General features: G+C 38.9%; 1 protein-coding gene across 1 annotated transcript in view; it reads left to right on the top strand.

The window, feature by feature from the left end:
* Positions 1-10415, top strand: part of LOC129939764 (peroxidase) — a 94066-nt gene extending 83651 nt beyond the window's left edge. Inside the window, exons 2-10 of the mRNA XM_056047889.1 lie at positions 6720-6889; positions 6975-7187; positions 7270-7481; positions 7561-8305; positions 8391-8547; positions 9461-9631; positions 9698-9896; positions 9975-10080; positions 10143-10415. Of these exons, the coding sequence (XP_055903864.1) occupies positions 6720-6889; positions 6975-7187; positions 7270-7481; positions 7561-8305; positions 8391-8547; positions 9461-9631; positions 9698-9896; positions 9975-10080; positions 10143-10272 (2103 nt within the window). The 3' untranslated portion in view covers positions 10273-10415. The remainder of the gene's footprint in view (positions 1-6719; positions 6890-6974; positions 7188-7269; positions 7482-7560; positions 8306-8390; positions 8548-9460; positions 9632-9697; positions 9897-9974; positions 10081-10142) is intronic.
* Positions 10416-13363: the final 2948 nt, after the last annotated feature.

Below are 13363 nucleotides of genomic sequence, written 5' to 3'. Positions count from 1 at the left end.
TGCCGCCAACACAATGTATCGAAAACCAGTGGCAACATTGCCAAGATGCAATCAGAGAAGGTACCTCTGATGTGCTGGGTTTCAAGCAGCCACCAAAAAGGAACCACTGGTTTGATGAGGAATGTCGGCAGGCAAATGCAGCCAAACAACAGGATCGCAAAGCGGCGCGCGCTGCATAAAAGGACGAGAGCTACTCATGAGCTCTATGAGCAGAAGGAAAAAGAGAGGGCATGAGAATCGTACGGTCGAAGATGTTGAGAGGTTAAGAAGCAGGTATGAAGTTCGAAAGTTTAATGAACAGGTGAAACGAAATTCATTATAGTGGAACCGCAGTCAATGCTGAGGATATGGAAGGACCACGTTTGCAGACTGTATAACGGCGACGACGAAGCAAAATGATCCATTCAACATAGACGACGAAAGCCAACAATCCCGTCCTCACGACTTAGACGAAGTAAAGTTTGCCATATCTAAGATGAAGTCTAATAAAGCCGCTGGAGCGGATGGCTTGAATGCCTAGCTCTTTAAAGCAGCTGGAGATAAGTTGGTTAGGAGCAAGCACCAACTTATCTGTAAGATATGGTCGGAAGAAAGCATACCCGATGAATGGAACCTCAGTATTGTTTGCCGATCCTAAAAAAAGGAGACCCTCTAAACTGCACCAACTATAGAGGAGTCAGTCTACTTAACATCGCCTATAAAATCTTCTCTGTCGTAATATGTGAACGTCTCAAGCCCATCGCCAACAACCTGATAGGTCCTTATCAGTGTGGTTTTAGACCAGAAAAGTCCACAGTTGATCAAATATTCACATTACGGCAGCTCCTGGAAAAAACCCAAGAACACCAAATCGACAACCACCATCTTTTCATCGATTTCAAGGCCGCATATGACAGCATCTACAGGGACGAGCTGCATGGAGCCTTGTCTAGTTTTGGCATCACTACCAAACTCGTCCGTTTGTGCAGGATGACCATGGAGAATTCACGCTACTCCTTTAAGGTTGGAAACAACTTAACAGAATATTTCGATGTCAAAAAAGGTTTTAGACAAGGTGATGCGCTGTCATGCTCTTTTTTTTACATTGTACTTGGAAGAATAATGCAGAGCTCACACGTCAACACTATCTTTCAAAAGTCTGTCCAATTACTAGCATATGCTGATGACGTTGACATAATCGAAAGAACTAAGGATGATGCCAATGAGGCTTTTGGAAGTATTTAGGCAGAGGCGGCAAAAATGGTTTAACGGTCAATGAGGGCAAAACAAAGTATATGCTGTCGTCAAGAAAGGACATACAACACCGACGTCTTGGTCAAAACGTCACCATCGACAGACGTAACTTTGAGGTAGTCAAGAACTTCGTCTACCTAGGCTCCGTTGTAAACGCAGAAAACAACACCAGCGCTGAGATCAAACGCAGAATAACTCTTGCTAACCGCTGTTTCTATGAGCTAAGAAAGCAAGTGGTAAAGTCCTCTTTCGAGGAACGAAAGTGTCGCTATATAAGACCCTCATCATCCCCGTCTTGATATACGGTGCAGAAGCATGGACTTTGACAAAAGCGGATGAAAGCACCTTGGGTCGGTTCGAGAGAAAAGTTCTTCGTGTGATCTACAGTCCCGTATGCATCGAAGGGTAGTGGAGGAGAAGATGGAACGACAAGCTGTACGGGCTGTACAGTGACGTAGACTTAGCGAGAAGGGTAAAATTCCAACGAATAAGATGGCTGCGTCACGTAGAGCAAAGTCTTCGAATCCACACCCACAGCACAGCGCAGTAGAGGAAGACCGCGGATCAGGTGGCGCGCACAAGTGGAAGGTGACCTTACCCAACTTGGAGCGCGAAACTGGAGACATTTAGCTAGGGACCGAGCTAGATGGAGAAGTTTGTTGGTTGAGACCCTAGTTCACACAGGACTGTAGCGCCACCTTAAATAAGAAAGGATTCTCTTGGATTCAGCTTCGAATAATGCTGCCTTTAGCTTACATACTGCCTTGAAAGATCTACGAGTCAACAAATATTGATTTTTAAAGGAACGCTAAGTTGAAGAAAAACAGTATTTAACAAATGCCAAGAGGCCCTTTTGGAAGTCGCCAATCAATTTTTGCGCCTCGAAAGAAAAATATAAGACGTATAAAATACATTAACTACTTTATTAATTAAGTGCTGAACAGTTGTAAGATATGAACAGTTGTTTTTAATTTTAAATCGATTTAATTGTTATCGATATGTTCACTAACGGTTATGGCTCACCGACTTCAAATTAATCTGGGTTGCGATATTAATTGTAACTTATTAAATTGGATTAATGACTATTTCCTTTGACGATACGCTTTGCACATTTACAGAGTGTTAAAATAAATAAATAAGGAAGGAATAATTTATTAATGTTGATTGTTCTATAGAATTTATTTATTGTTATGCTTGTAAATAAGAATTTGTTTGTTTTGTTTAATATAAAACGATTTAATTAACCCCATAACAACAAAAAAAGGCCTCATTTTAAACAACCTACTATTAAGGCAGCTGTCATATTTCATAACTTGACAAGTAAAAATTAGCCCGTTGTTTAAAAAAGAGTGATTCACACTTCTACAACGAACTAAAAATTTTAAAATAGCGCACTACGGGCCACACAAGCAACGAAAAAATAGCAAATTTTGCAAGATCTTGTTTTTTTCTCATGGAAGTGATCACAATTGGCCATCTAGATCCTTATTGTTAATACACAACTATACATTGACATATATGATGACGCTCTAGATCATAAATATGATAAGCTAGCGCTTTGACAGCTGACAACTGTCTTGTCATTTCAATGGCTGCGTTCAATCTCAGACAGAAAGGCTATCCGGATACCATTTTTTGTTTGTGTTTTACGTGTAAAATATAAGCTGATCAAAAACAGCTGAGTTGTCAAAAAAGGAATCCAAAGTTATCCAAGAATTTCTGGGTTATGTAGATATCTGACAGAACAGCTGATTCAACACATGGTTGAATTTCAAGAAATTTGAAAATTGATTTTAGCCCTTTGTATTTGTTGTTAAACAAAAAGAGACAAAATGTTAGTTGAAGTTGTGTTTGAGGATGTTATGTACATAATAGAGGATTAAAAAGCTATTTGCCTCCGAATTTTAGAAGGTAGTTATGATCTATTTTTTTTTTAAATTCAAAATTTACTTATTTTGTGTTCGTTTTGTGGATGACCAATTAGCTAGGTCTTACCTCCAGTCTAGTGTCTAGCATTCTGAAATTGAAGAACCTCATCCTGTTTCATTTATCTTACAACAATTTTGATTTCGAAGCTCTCTGTTTTTGTGAACAGCTTGAAAGTTGTTTTTATTTTTTGACAGCTATCAAACTCGTTCAACGAGGTATCTAAAAATCCACCTCTCCAAGATACCCTATTATGCAACAAGGGATTGAACGCAGCCAATGTTAATTGTTTTATTTTTGCAAATTCTTAGGCTACGCTAAGAAGCCTGTCAAAAGCCCGACCGACTTTAAGCGTAGTTGTGGTTTAGCCATTAGACTTTTTGTTTTGAACTTGGTCAAATATTAGACATACGCCAGTACTTTTATTTTAGAATATAATAAATAAAATACTTTTAATTTATTTAAGATCTCAAATATGGAATTCGTGAAGTTATGGAGGACATACAGCAGAAAATGTGCGAATCGATCGTGACAAATGTCATGAAAAGATAAGGTGCTGCAACCTTTACTGTTTTCCACTTTTAATGACATACTTACTTACTTGAGGTGGTGATACAGTCCTGAAAGATCGAGGGCCTCGCCAAACAAACTTCTCCATGTAGTTCGGTTCGTATCTAGATTACTCCAGTTTCCAGTTTCCAAGTTGGATGAGGAAACTTTGGTCTTGCAACTCACCATACAAGAAAGCAGTTTGTATGTCAAATTGACGCATGTGGAGTTGCTTGTGAAAGCAAAACTCTTAGAGAAACAAATCTTACCACTTGTGCCCGTGTTTCCTTGTAGTCAATTCCGAGTTTTTGGCAACATCCTTGTACAACTAATCTTGCCTTTTAGCGACTTGGCAAACCATTAGGATCTATCTTTCGTTTGAAAATTCATTTGCTTTTGTATGTGTCAGATTCACGAAGTGGTTCTAGCTCTTTAGACTTAGCACTTAGCCATTGAGATTTTTCATTACCTGATATAGCCTCATCATAAGTTGGACTTCCTACGGCTGCAGCTATAGCACACATATCGCTTATCATTCTATTCCTCAATGGGTAACGTTCATTAGTAGTGATTTCATTAACTTCTTGAGGATCATCCATCGGAAATGTAACTTCATCACCTCACTCTTGGTCTACGGTTGGCTGATTTTTTTTGAGGGTTTTGCACAAATTCGTATTCAAAAATGTTAAAAGGTAATGCACATAGATTTAATGTTTGATTTAAATTGGTATTCGTCTTATCAAATCGGAAGTCTCGAGTTATTATAATTTTCGATCCATTGTACAGTCTATAACCTTTGGTGTCAAGATTGTAGCCTACGAAAGAAGCATGCTTACTTTTAGCATCCAATCCTTTACGATGTTCATTTTGAATATGATAGAACGCACTGCATCCAAAGGTGTAAAGAGTCTCGTAGCTTGTAGCTACACTTTTCCATAATTCAAAAGGCGACTTCCAATTGTTTGATCGGACGGGACAAATGTTTCGAATCTGCACCGCTTAAGCCCAAAGTAACTGTGGGGCACCACAATCATAAAGCATGGAGAGAGCAGTCTCTTTTACTGTACGGTTTTGCCTTTCAATGAACCCGTTCTGTTGAGGTACATATGGTGCTTTGCCAAAATGCCTTTTAAAGCTCTGCAAACAAACTCAGTACCATTGTGTGTTCTTACCACTTTCACAGTGATTGAGCTAGCGCGTGCTTTAGTCAAAAACTCGTCGAACTTTGATGCAGTATCAAATTTTTGTTGCAAGAAATAGACTTGAGTGTAGTTTAAAAAATCATCTTTGATTAGCAGAAAATACTTTTAACCTCCTACAGAAGGAATCTACATTGGTCCACAGAGATCAGCATGGACCAATTCACCTGGTCCTTTCTTTCTTGATTTTTCATCTTTGACAAAACTCTGTCGATGAGATTTTCCCAAAGCACATCGTTTGCAAAAGAATTTTTGTGATTCACCTATAGATAGTTGTTGGTTCAGAGCTGATTGCTTGATTATGTCGACGCTCAGATGTCTAAGGCGCTTGTGCCATCTTTCAATGCTATTACTGACTGAAACACTCGCTATTCTTGTTAAACAATGCTCAGTGAAAGCTTACATAGCTGAGCAGATTCACAACGTTGTCCAACTAGAAGAGTCTGTCCATTTCTTTTAACTTCCGCACGACCATTCTCAAAACTCGTAGAAGCACCCTGCCTGTCAGCTGAGCTGACACTGAATAAATTGAATCCAATGCTGAGAACAAAGAGTACATTTATTAGCGCGTAGAATTGCACCTTACCACAAACATCTGATTTGCTTTCCACATTGCCGATTCCATGTGCATACACCGTTTCCATATTTCCTGAGCAAACTGGATATTCGCGTTCATAAACAGCTCGGAAACTACTGAACGCACTCCTTTGGAAGCACATATGGCTCGATGATCCAGAGAGGGTGTAGCAGCATGCACTTTTTCTGTCTGTGAAATGAGCCATTAACACCGCCGATGATGTACCTTGTTTGTTGTCTCTTTGCTGTGCAAGTCGGGCCCGACATTCTTTCCACCAATGCCCACGTTTCTTGCAAAATCCACAGGTTGAATTCTTCTTCTTATCTGCTATAGTTGTCTTTTTCTTGTTGTAATGAATCAATGCCTGGTGGTCTGTAGCAGAATCATCTGATGTTTTCTCAAATAGAAGCATCTCCTCTTTCATTATACGCTGGGTCAAATTTTGGAGCGTTTGTTCCGACTGGGCCACGGAATCCCATGCTGATCTGAAATGCTTGAATGGTGATGGAAGACTGCAAATGATTTTATTAATTATTGCCGATTCTGCCATTGGAGCACCCAATTCCTCAAGCTGTTTAGCCACTTGTTCTATATCTAGTGAATGCATTACAGCGCATCGCCTTGTCTAAAATCTTTTTCGACGTCGAAAGGATTGGTTAAGTGGCTGTAGATGCTTTCATATTCGGCCTTAAAATCGATGAAGAGATGGAATACCCAAATTTAATTTCATCATGGGAATTCTGAATAAGTGGAAATGAAAATGAAACCTTATATTGAAAAACTCTATAGATTGGAAAACAATAGAGGACCTAAGATTCAACCTTGTGGAACACCTTTCTTTTTGTCTCAAAGTCCGATAAATTGGTGTTCTTATATTTGTATTTAATTTTATAATACGATTTAAACGTCATAGTTGATTTAATGCGAGACAAGTTCGTAAGAAACCTTATTTTACTCATTTGAAAGAATGGCTTTAGATCTCAGAAGCAGACTTTTGCTTTATAAGAACTTATTTAAGAAGCTTAAATACATGTGATGTGGATTTAAGCATTTAATCTATAATCCGAGATAAATCGTGTGCAGACGCATAGACGCATTGGGCACTGACCGCTACGGGTTCGTTACTTTTAAAAGATTGATTGTGACCTCGAAACAAAAAGTTTGCACTATTTTATTTTGTATTTAAAATTTGCTTCTTAAGCATACTTTAAACTCGTGTTTCTTTTTTCTTTCAGATGGCAATCTCCACTGCGCTCGTGTTGCTGCTTATGCAAAGCATACTTTCAGCTCATGCAGTTAAAGTATCTACAGCTGATTACAATGTCATTCACGAAAATCCAAGCAACGACTTCACAGGCTACACTATCCAGCAGCCAGAATTGTTTCACGCCCGAGGCTATCCAAGGTTTGTTTGCTTTTCTACTCTTATATCCGCCAAAATTTTGTTGTAAATACAAAGTAACGTATGTTGTATACTTTTTCTATTGCAGACCACTTCCCCCACCAGCATCACATTTCGAAGTCTCGTCACAGCCACCAAATCCGTTTGCTGCCTTCGCTAGTCCCTACGGACCGACATTTCCAATGCCTGGTTCTGCTGCTTGTGGTACTGCTCCACCAGCCTGTGGAGAGCTGCCCTATCGAACACTAGATGGTTCTTGCAACAATTTGGGAAATCCTCAATTGGGCATAGCTAATTCCAAGTACCTATACCTAAACTTAACCCAGATACCTGGGCTATGTCGCATTGAAGTTTTATTACATTGGGTTTTGCTTTGTTTGTAGATACGGACGGCTATTGTCACCCAAATATAGTGATGGCATCCAGCAGCCAACTCGATCGGTTACGGGAGAACCATTGCCTAATGCCAGACTTGTGTCTTTGGTGGTTTTCGGGGAGCTTGATGTTCCCGATCCAGACTTTACCCTCGTCAACATGCAATGGGGTCAAATTATCACTCACGATATGAGTATGCAAGCTGGTGGAACACAATCAAGTAAGTGTCACATTCTTCTGCTGTTGGCTCTGACGTTGACATTTAAAGCCGAATTAAATTAACCGATTTAACTTTTCAGAGAAGCACACAATCTCATGTTGTACACCAGAGGGTCGATTGGTGGGCAAAGGCGTTGCTCACAAGACATGTTTCCCCATTGTGATTCCACCCCATGACCCAGCTCATTCGCAAGTCGGCACTGAATGCATGGAATTCGTTCGAACTCTCACCGATCGTGATATCAACTGCAACTATAATGGAGGAGCAGCAGAACAATTGACAGCTGTCACCAGCTTTATGGATCTTTCTCTAATTTATGGTAATTCGATTGAACAAAATAGAGTTATCCGAGAATTCCAGGGTGGCAGGATGATTGTTGAAGAGCGGAATGGTGGTCAATGGCTGCCAAGAACACCAAACGTCACTACCGACTGTGACGTTCAGGATGCCAATGAAGTTTGTTACTTGGCTGGTGACATTCGTGTCAATCAAAATCCCGGCTTGACAATTCTTCACACTGTTCTCATTCGCGAACATAACCGCATTGCTGGCGAATTGTCAAAATTGAATCCCCATTGGAGCGACAGAGTTCTATTCCAGGAGTCCAGAAAGATCAATATCGGACAATTTCAGCAAATTAGCTACTACGAATGGCTGCCTATCTTTTTGGGCTGGGAAAATATGTTGAAGAATAGATTGATTTATAAGGCACCAGCAGGAAGTCATGTTAATGATTATGATCCAAGCATTGATCCAGCTGTGCTGAATGAACATGCCACCGCTGCTTTCAGATATTTCCATTCGCAGATTGAAGGAAGATTAGAGTAAGTTTGGATAAGGTTTCAGTTTTAGTGAACGTCAAGTTTCAAGCAATTATTTTATTATGTCCATTGTTTTTATACTTGACAGTTTAATCTCAGAGCTGAGATCTGTTCTTGGTTCATTGCGTCTTAGTGACTGGTTCAATCGTCCTGGTATTATTGAGGTTGGTGATAATTTCGATTCATTGACAAGAGGTTTGGGAACACAACCAGAAGAATTGACAGATATTAACTTTGACAGAGAGGTAAGTGCATAGATTATGGAACAAGGTACCATTTTGAAAATCCTACTCCGAAAGCAGGTTCATTTGTTCACACATTCTTTATCTATTTCTATCTCGACCATTTTATTACATATGGCGGTAGATAAATTTTCAGCAAATGTCAGATGTCTTAAACAAGGGCATCTAAAAGTTACAAACGCTTTTTCTGACAATGACGTTTCTGAGAATACTTTGGTCGTTCATGTCTTGTATAAACGGTTAGCTGAGCATTGTTTCCATGAAAATACTTAAAATTATGTGACAGTTCGTTTCATTCTCTTGAAAAAACCAGATTTGTAAGATATTGTCCTGAGAGCTTACAACCCATTTCAAAGAACTGTCATTTTACTTTGAAATCCAGTCTATAAACTCGACTAAAAACATTTCTTTTTGAAAAAAATGATGATTCTGAATCTGAAAAGAATACAACCGTCAAACTTGACAGCTGTCAGCTAAACAGCAAGTAATTTAAAAGTATTACTACATGCAGTATCATTCGTTAAACAAAAAAGCAAAGAAATATTCATTGGGGTTTTCCAGGAGTAATTTCAGATTTCCGTATTAAATTGAAGTGTTTTCGTGACGCATGGAACACGATAGAAATTGCTTTTGTTGTCATAGAGCTGTCAAACAATTTTGTTTCTATTTGTACAAGCAAAGAGATGTAAACCTGCCTTAAAATACAGATCCGCTGATTTGATCTCAAATCAACTAATTTGCATCATGGAATGCAAAAACAGATTTGTGTTTTGACAGATCTAAATAAAAAATAAATTGATTTATTTTATCCATGGAAAACCCCATATGTAAACTAATTTTTAGAGCCTCTTGCACACCCTTGTAAACCTAAAGCTGAGCACAAATTACAAATCATAATTTATCATATCTTTTCCAGATCAAACATTTCCTCTTCAGAAGGAACATGCCATTTGGTGGCGATCTGAGAGCAATTGATATTCAACGTAATCGTGATCATGGGCTTGCATCCTACAATGATATGAGAGAGTTTTGCGGATTAAAGAGGGCAAATTCATGGAAAGACTTTACCGATCTTATTGACAACGATGTAAGTTCTTACAGGAAAAGTTTCTGGAATGTGTCTAAAAAATTGAGCATAAACTTGTTCTTCTAGGTGGTTGATAAAATGCAAAATCTTTATGCAACTCCTGATGACGTAGATCTAACTGTTGGGGGTTCATTGGAATCACATGTAGCTGGAGCCCTAGCTGGACCGACTTTCTTGTGTATTCTTACGGAACAATTCTTCAGAACTCGTGTTGGCGATCGATATTTCTTCGAAGGTGGTGACAGAATCACTGGATTTACTAAGGGTATGTACACAGTCATATATAAATTTTTCTTTTATAAACGGAACAATTTTGACAGAGCTTTTTCTTAATTTATTTCAGAACAACTTGAAGAAATCAGAAAGGCCAGTATGGCTAGACTGATGTGTGACAACGGTAATCACATTACATCAATGCAACCAAGTGCTTTTGTGACAGTTTCTAAGGCGTAAGTTAAAATGTCAAACAAAATCTTCTTTTACCAACAAATCAAAAATTGATCCTTTCCAGAAATCCAATCATACCGTGTGAGGAAATTCCAGCAGTAGATCTGTCAAAATGGATTGACAGAAGTTCTCATGGTTCCAATGGTTATTCCCATCCTCAACCTGGTTACTATGGACCACATTTGAAAAAGTAAGATTCAAAACGAAGATGTAGAATAATTTAGTCTAAGAATGTGTACATAAAAATATCCGATATTCATTTTTTTGTAAATTTGAAAACATAAAGAAAACTCTTCCATAAACAGAAACAGAATGTAATAGTTTATCCAACATTGTATTGGAACTTAAAATAAGTGCTCAACTGTTTTTTAAGTTAGTTTTGCTTGTTTTAAATTACAAAAGAAGATTATTTAAGAACTGTCAATGTCACAAAAAACGAATAATTAAGAGTGAACGTTACTTTTGTAATCTTTTGAACTTTGTTTATTTAGAAGAGAATTTTTTCCAGAATTTATTTATTTGTATTGTAAAGCTAATTTTGAATTGTAAAACGTGTAAATAAAAATAAAATATTGAAACAAAATTTGTGTTTGATAGTTTATTTGTACTTGTAGATTTTTGAAACTGAAATGTCATAAGAATAAAACAGTGCTTAGTTAACGATTAGGGGAATATTTATAACATACATCTTTTAAGGCAGCTCCAAGTCGTTACCATGCCTTATGAAATTAAGGGTCAATAGTTTTCCTTTTACTCGGAAGCAATTGATTTCGGCCAGATCATAAGGAAGATTTGAATATGTCTCTCTTTTAAGTTTATAGTTTTCCTTTTACTCGGACGCAATTGATTTTGGCCAGATCATAAGGAAGATTTGAATATGTCTCTCTTTTAAGAAATATTGCCTTGCCCTGTCTACATAATTATTTCTATGCTTAGAATCCAGCCTTTCAAGTAGGTTGTTTAAAAGTGGTTTTCATTCTGCGATTTCTGCATTGTACCAATCGCATTCTTTGAAGCAGATAGTTTCTTTAAAAGATGTCGTCCTCAGACCTGTTAAGTCCGTTGGGAACCCCTAAAGGGGCAAAGGGCATCTACTACGCCTACGCGCCATCGTGTAGGGTTTCCGGAGATGTGTTTCAGCTTCCTCCCACTTTCGCCTAGGAACGCTGATTTCGCCTCGACTGTCCCGCGCCATGTAATTCTCTTTCGTCAAGCTCTTCTTCCTTCTTGAGTGAGCGGATTCCACTGTATTGCTTGGCCTGCAATGCAATCGTTACCTTTTTGAAGCCACTTACTACTTCGTATTATAAATTCTATAATACCTCCTGACCTGTCCTTCTATGAAGGACCTCATTTAAAATACTGTTTGGCCAGAACTTCCTTAGGATGTTACGAAGACATCTATTCACGAAAGTTTGCAGATTTGTTGTTATGGCTGGTGTAACCTTCCTTTACTGCACTCCTAAAGAAGCACAGATTCGACATTTTTGCGAAACAGTCGTAGCTCTCTTCTTAAGATGATAGAGTTATTCCTCCAAATTTTTGACAGCATACCGAACGCCGCTATACCTATGCTTTGCCGATGTGGCAGATGACGTCTTGTTTGGTTCCACCTTCGATGGAAACGATACTTCCAAGGTATTGAAAGGTCTCCACTTTTTAAACCGGTTGCGAGAAAATATTTATTTGAGAGGATGATCGGGTTCCGAGGCTGATCATTTTTGATTTGCCGGAATTAATTTTCAGCCCCACAACTTCTGGTTCTCTCTACACACTTGTTCTCATTTGATGGAGATCCATGATCCTATGAGAGAGTAAGCATATGTACATCCTCCGCGTAATCCAAGTGCTTCAAATAGGATGTCAAAGTCCATCGGATCCCTCTGCTAAATGACAAGGCTGAGTGCAGTACATCGCTTATCACCAACAAAAACAATATTGGCGACAGAATAAAGCCCTGTCCGACTCCACTGCGAATTTCAAAATCATCAGACAACCTACCATCGTGCAGAACGTGACACTTGGATCCGTAATATGTTGCTTTCATAATAACAATTCGTTTTTTGGATGCCCCTCGTCCGCAAAGATAACCAGATGTACCCCCTGTTAACGCTATCAAAGGCCTTCCCGAAGTCGATGAACAGCAGGTGTAGTGGTGATCGATATTCAATGCACTGTTCAATAATGATCCGCAGGGTGTTGATATAATCTAAAGTTTTCGCTTTCGGTGGTCCAGGCTTCTTTTATGACCGAATGAAGCAGTTCACTTGATGACGTTGGCGCTGCTTGTAAAAGCTCTGCGAGAATTTCAAGAAGTCCTACAACTTGGTTGTTCTTAAGTGCTTTAATTGCGGCAACGATCTAATCTTTACTGGGAGGTGAGGTGGGGATTCGGAGATAAGTTTCTTCAGGGGCTTTAAAAGTTATCGACTGCACGTTGTTTGCAAAAACACTCGATTTAAAACCGATAAAAATAGTTCTTTTCACCTTCTGACTTGCTCATCTACCGAACTTATCACAGTACCGTCTACTTCTTTCACCGATGTTGCTTTGAGCTGTGTGTACCGGTCAGCTCTTTGGTTATTCTATTAACGGTCCTGCTGTCGCACCTGTTTGCAGCATACACTTCGGTGAACCTCTTTTTTTATGCGACACGAGGACTCCAGCTCGTTTCTTTGTTCCTCTTGTACAGTAGTTATTCGAGTTCTTAAGAATTTGCGTTCGTTGATCCTTGCCCAAGATTCTTCTGAAAGCAAAGTGAAAGTGTGCCTCTCGCACAATTTTCAATGACGCTCCGCATAGATCAAGCTGAATTTGAGCGATGGCCTGTGTTATGTTCACCTTAAGAGCATCGGTCGATTGTGGTTTATTTCCATAGACCTGCGACTTCAAGAAACCAAATAGAAACAATTCTAGCGGTATCAAATCACATGACCTTGGCATTGATACCGCTAGAATTGTTTCTATTTGGTTATCACCTTGCCCTCAAATAGTTCATGCAAAATATCAATCGTGGCGTTTGCTGTGTGGCACGTAGCGCTGTTCTGCTGGAACCACATGTCGTCTAGGTCCATATGATTTAATTTGGGGCATAAGAAATTAGTTATCATCGTAATGTAGCACTCGCCGTTGACGATGACCGCCTCACTAACGTCGTTTTCAAAAAAGTATGGAAAAATTACCCCGCCGACCTAAAATTTAACTTTTTGAGGATGATTTATCACCTGGTTGGTGTCCCGTATACTATAATTTCCTTGTTAACACAGCCATTCATCCAAAAATAAA

The sequence above is a fragment of the Eupeodes corollae genome, chromosome 1 (genome assembly GCF_945859685.1).
Source record: "Eupeodes corollae chromosome 1, idEupCoro1.1, whole genome shotgun sequence".
Taxonomy (NCBI): Eukaryota; Metazoa; Arthropoda; class Insecta; order Diptera; family Syrphidae; genus Eupeodes; species Eupeodes corollae.
Note: the sequence above shows the minus strand (reverse complement) of the source record. Positions and strands in the feature narration are given on the sequence as shown.